This window comes from Varroa jacobsoni, unplaced genomic scaffold, assembly GCF_002532875.2.
Source record: "Varroa jacobsoni isolate VJ856 unplaced genomic scaffold, vjacob_1.0 contig05794, whole genome shotgun sequence".
NCBI lineage: Eukaryota > Metazoa > Arthropoda > Arachnida > Mesostigmata > Varroidae > Varroa > Varroa jacobsoni.
This window is the reverse complement of record NW_019215725.1, coordinates 1-6316: the sequence shown is the minus strand read 5'-3', so window position 1 is coordinate 6316 and position 6316 is coordinate 1. Positions and strand designations below refer to the sequence as shown.

General features: G+C 41.1%; 1 protein-coding gene across 1 annotated transcript; it reads right to left on the bottom strand.

Moving 5' to 3' along the window:
• Nucleotides 1-3009: 3009 nt before the first annotated feature.
• On the bottom strand, nucleotides 3010-5999 carry LOC111273271 (uncharacterized; the record flags this gene model as incomplete). Its single annotated transcript, XM_022854972.2, has 2 exons — nucleotides 3010-3611; nucleotides 4075-5999. Coding segments are annotated over 2 exons (1987 nt in total), but the record flags the coding sequence as incomplete, so codon positions are not given.
• Nucleotides 6000-6316: the final 317 nt, after the last annotated feature.

The following is a 6316-nucleotide window of genomic DNA, read 5'->3' as shown; positions in this document are numbered from 1 at the left end:
TTACAAGCCGATCCCGTAAACTTAAAAGTGATTAACTTTTGAGCTATGTGCCGCAAGTCAACATTTTCTACTAAATTATTCGGCCTTCTAGAAACTTGCGACTGAAAACCAACTGAGTAACCTGAAACTTTAGGAGATAGAAGAAAAAAAATCTTAGTCTAGGAAGGTCAATGGTCAAGTTTTTGTCTTTCGAAAACTACAGCACTAGGGAAATTCATCAAAGATTGGTAAAAGCATCAAAGATCATTAGACAAGGAAGCCTTAAGCGAAAGTATAGTATGTGAATGGTGCAAATGCTTTAAGAATGGGGGTTAGAGTGTTGAAGACCGGCGAGGAGCTGTCGGGACCCGAAGGACAAGACCGCATTGGCGCGATTGAGGAAACCTTTTACGAACTTGGGGTCTAAGGGCTTTGTCAGCCAAAACTAGCGTTTTGTATGCAACGTGCTACAGAATTACAACTCAAATACTGAAAATACGTAAACGGTAAAAGATAGATCTGCTGTGAATTAACTCTATTCCACGTGCAATTTGTGGAGCTTTAATCAACAAAAAAATATATGTACATAACGTTAAGTGCCTTGCCGCACTAAGTTGTGGCACATTAGTATATTAAGTGTTCATATAAAATTCGCATTGTTTTATATCAAGTAAACAGTGATCTGAGTGTCATTCTAAATTGCATAAAAGAACACAACGCCGACGAGGGCCTGATTATCATCCAGACAATTAAAATCCGTCACCAAGTGTTGTCGAGCGAAACCGATATAAAGTTGTACTCGTTTTCGAGCTTCTTTTTGCCACTTGGTCGCAAACGATAATACTTTTCTTCACACTAAAATGGCATTTCTATTTCATCGAAATATTGTTTCCGCCATTTCTGGCCACATATTGTGTACTAATTAAAAATACTACAGGTGACCTTTGCTTTATGGATTGTCATGATACGAACAGCATTGTAATTCGATTGTATACCTTTTTTTGTTTTACCTTGTAGATCAAAAATTCAGAATTACGAGGACATGAAGCCGCGGACGAAGCGTTATTTTCCAATCAAGAACTCTTCTCTTAAATAATCTTTTTTGTCGGCTTGCTATTATAAATATTAAGCTACACAAGTGGATCGAATCGGCTTTGAAACTGAATAACTTTTGAGCGAGTTGGATTAGAATGATGATCTTTTAGCATGTATAAATGCGAAATACCCTCGTTATTTTTTAAATACCCGTTCTAGCGTTTTATGTGTAATTTCTCTATCTGTCGCTTCCCGCTATAAATCGATCGTACTTGTTCATTAGTTTACTACCCATGTACTTGCCCTGTTCAGTGCATAAAAGCCTATTGCACAGACTTTAACTGGAGCCAACGTTATATGTTCCTTTACTCAATCCAGGAAGTATAAGGCATAGCTGTGGATCTGGCGTTGTTATCAAGCAGCCAGACTCCATTCTTCGGTGTGCTGTATCAAAAGCCTGAGTTTGGGTCCAGATAATGGGCTGCACTTTTCATTTTTGACAAGTAATATTTTCATTATAGCACATGCCCCTGATGTACTTTGAAAAGACCACAATTACCTTACGTTCGAACCTATTCCACACTGCCACCGATCTCGGGCCAGGACGACGTCATTCTCTCGGCTGGTTGTTTTCTGGCTAATGGTAATAATTAAATCGTATCTCGTTTACGGTGACGGTATGCTCCAAATGTGTTTTTTGTTGAATAAAGTTTCGAAAATTGAACATGGAATACACCACACGAACTTCCAACTTCTTTAGAGTCAATTCAGGAGGACCCGTTCTTTATTCAGCTTCAGAACTCTCAGCATTCGGACTGAAATTCGTTGGATGCGAAATGCCAGTTTTGGCCGACAGAGCGCTTAGGCTCCAAGCTCTGCTTTCTAGAAAAGTTTCCTCTATTGCAGCAATTTTTTTTTGTCCTTTGGGTCGCGCCATCTTGTCCCTTCCTCGTTAGTCTTCAACACTCCAGTTCCCGTCATTAAAATATTTGTACCACTCACGTACTGCTTTTGTCCAAAGACTCCTTGCCTAGTATCTTTACGAATCATCGATGGGTTTCCGTAGCGCTATGACCTTCAAGGGACAAAACCTGATCACTGAGCGGTGACTTTCCAGACTAAAATTTCCTCTGAACTCATTTCTTCTAGAGTAAACTAAACAATTTTCACTAATAAGTTTCTGGAAAAAATTTAACAAGAAAAATTCGTCTACTAGAGCCACATTGCTCAAAACCGATTCAATTTCAAAGTCTACCAATTTGCTTATAACAGATCAAGATATTAAGTTTGAAAAAAAACGTGTATGCGATGGCATCATAGATGAACGTGGATATAATCAGTTAAGCTAGAATAAGGTTACCGACTTCCTGCAAGGCCGTTACACAATTAACGATGTTGTCGAGAGAACGTCATACAGACAAAAAAGCTGTCCATTACTCTCTTTACTTTTTCCTATAAAGGAATCCGTTGAATAGACAGTCTGTCACCGATTCCACTGCTGCTACTTAGGATGCTTACACAATAACGCCGCAGTATACACTTCAGAAGTGGCTAACATTCCTTGAAATTGTAATCAGCTTTATATTCCATTAAAACTGTATCCGATTTTTTTCGATTGGCTTAAAATATATCAGAGCCACCTGTTACTGACTTGCGGTCTATTGCACGTTCAGAGACAATTAAGAACTAAGACTAATGAAGTTTTTTTGCTGAAGAAGTCGGGAATCGCTGGTTAGGACACAACGCATCCGTTTGAAGTATAGCATGAGTACTGACTGATTAAGCAGCGCGATGATATGCACATTAGTCAGGCATCTCTACATGCAGCTGCATACAGAGCCTGCTGGTTCTTGCTGAATCTATTGAATAAGGAACCACGACAAATTAAAACAACAACAAAAAATGCACTAGTGTAGATTTTTGACAAACCATTATGAAAAGTTACAACATAGTATAAACTTAACGACGGCCATTACAGTTGAAAAACACAAAGGATACCTGCGCTTGCTCAGTACTGCGCAACTGAATATTACTCCAATTTTATTACTCCGAATCTCGGTTTATATATATATATATATATATATATATATATAACATACATGAGATATCCACTTTGGATTATGATCTGTAAACTAGTGAGAATCCTCCGTTCTCTATTTATTTCAACGCCGTGGTAAATATCCCTTACGTTCTAAGCGCCCTCTGAGAAAGAACGATTGCCTACACTTAGTTGAAGTCCTAAAATCATAAATAATTTCTTCCTATCTACAAGCGCAAATACCACTGATATGTTTACTGGCATTACCTAATGGTAATTGAGAAAAATTAACAGAAGCTATCGAATGTTGTTTTCATTCAATGCAAGATTCCAGCTGTATGTCGATCGTTGAACCACCAATGTCTTTAAAATGTGAAGAAGATAACTACCTTACAATAGAATAAAATAAAAATACGTTTTTTTTTCTTAAATATTTAATTGGTTTCGTTTCAACCAAGATTTTTACAAAATAGTGTTAACTGACGAGAAAAGGATATCTAATATCTTGATCTGCGGTCGACGTCTGGTCGGAAGCCTGCACTGCCAACTCCTCTCCACCCTATGCACAGAATGAAATAACACATGTCAGATTTATGCATCAGGAGAGGATGGGTCTCTTAAAATGAAAGAGTACTATCATAAAATGGTGTGTCGTGACGGGTTGCTTTAGGATGGAGTTTCCCAGTAAAGCATCGGTGTCTTTGAATTCATGCTACAAATTTCATTTGAGATACTTAAACACATGCTGTAGCTTATGACGATAGTTGCTTAACAGGTATGTTTTAATCAATCAACTTGTCATCTAAATAAAAATCAATGACAACTGGGTTTATAGGCTTACAGGTCACTCTGTACCGTATCCATCATTTTATGAATAGCTTTTGGCTAGATAGCTCCTACAACCAAGTTTTGTTTACAACTACGTCAAAGTCACACATTCCTTCGCAGGAAAATTTGATGTTGTCACATTTGTGTAACTAGTAGGAGACCAGAAAGAAAGTTCAGACTAGAGATGAACTTACTTGAGTTAGAGCCTCTACTTCTGCTGCGTCTTCTGCCAAGAGAACGGCGCGATTGACAGTCTTTTTCTTCATCGTCCGAAAATCGCGAACCATCATCATCCATAATGAATAAAGGTGCTCTCGTGTCTCCAGGTCGGCCTTGAACAGCAAGAGGCTGATACGAGTTAGGTCCCGTCGGAAATGGGTCAATATATTGACTCTGCACGTATTGTGAATGCATTTGTTGAGCTGGTGTATTTGAATCAACCGGAAGACGCTGATGTTGACCCATATAATGTGGTTGCAGTAAATTCTTATGAAGCCCTGCAGCACCGTACGGCTGGGTAACAAAGTTGGATGCCTGTGGTAGTTTTCCAGTTTGTTCAGATACATACGGTATTCCAGCTGGATCTTGCTGGATTCCTGGCACCATATGACAGCCAGCAGAGAATCCGCCCGTATCCTGACCGTATCGATGTACTCCGGCCGCGTAAACCGCCCAATATCGTGATGCAATAACGCGCTGCTCCTCCTGATTTCGACAGTTGCCATAATCGCGTGTAAATTGCTCATATAACGAATTATCTCCTCTGTGCCGCCCAAGCTGAAGTAGTGCCGTTTCAATTGCATTGGTCATTTCATCGAGACTCATAGTTAAGGGTCCAAGAGAGCTAGTGCTACCGGCACTAGGACGCGATACGGCAGCTTCAGCAGGATGTCCACCTCGCCTATTGAAACGTGGATCTCTATTTGAGATACGACGCTCAACAGCGGACTTATCTCGAGACTCTGGTATATCCCGTATAGATTCCCTTTCAACAACCCCTTTTACTTCCTGTCCATCTGGCACAAACATAGGACGAGGAAGTTCAACGACGGATCGAACAGGACGCTCTGAGGGTTTACGTTGTGGTAGCTTTATAACCATTAAGGGCTCAACAGGAATCTCGCGACATAAAGTATCATGTGGACGGCTTTGATCCGGTTGGTGGTGTGCCATTTGTGCGGGTAAATCACAGATTTTATTGTCAACCGAATTTGGGCCAAGTCGCTGCACCGCTTCGATATACGCGAATCTCTTACGATCGCGCATTAATGCGTGTTCTTGCTTGTCACTACTATAAGCTACTTGCGTGTCGCTGTAATCGCGACTGCCAGATGCGCCGTCATTATGAGCGTAACGGATGAGCGGTGTACGCTCGTCATAGTTTCGTCGTGGGCCATAATGCCGCTCACCGCGGTAATAACTGCTGCTTCTTGCTCGAGGGTCGTCGCGTGGTCTAGACCGACTTCGATGACGACTCTGAGTCCTTAAGTAACGCCCACTTGAGGGGCTACGGTGGGGTGTCCCTTTTGAGCGTGGTGAATGTGACCTCTTCCTCTCGCAAAGTTTGTCATTACTGGAGAGAGGTTCGGTCGGCTCTCGCGAATCGCTTTTAGCATAAAGAGAAATTTTGGCAGGATACTGGCCGTCTGAATCCTGTGGCACGAATTTTTTTAAATTAACTGGATCAGTTCTTGTTCCGTGTGACGACCAACAGGAGCTGTCTTCTTTACGAGATGCTCGACTCCCGCTACTGTCTGTGCTTGTCGGTGAGTTCCATCGAGCTGTTTTGTCTCGCTTTCTTTTGGGCTCATCTGTGATGTCGCCGGCACTTTCTTTATTCTGTGTCCTCCTCCGCAGCAAGCTACCTTGAACCTGCCAGCTCAAAGTATCTGAACTGGATCCCCCAATTACAGCTATAGGTGATCCCAGTTCTTGCGGCACATCCGTAGAATACCTCTTAGGAATTTTAAATATATTTGCTTTCGGACGTTCAGTATTGTTTCTTCTTGTTGTAGTCGGCCGACTGCTCGCGTCTTTTCGTTGTCGCGGTTCCTGAACTTCCTTTTGTGAGGTGGCGGAGTTTGCGGAGGTCGTTGCGGCTACGCTTCCAGCAACGTCACTAAAACCAATAAAAATATCAGCACCTATATTGAGGGAACGAGTAAAATGATTGATAGCTGCCACACAGAGATTTGACTCAGTTGAAAGCACTTAACTTAAAAGTTATAAATTATGCGATTAATACCCGAGTTTTCCTGTTAGTAGAAATCCACGGTTACAGGCTGGGTAGGCAAGAAGTACTAACGTCCGAACCAGTTTTCTTTTTTGAATATAAAATTCCTATGCATGCCACTAGTTTTTCCGCATATTTTGCCCTAACCATGATCATATTTCATTGAAATAGAGTAAAACGCATTGCCAAGTATTAGAATTAGC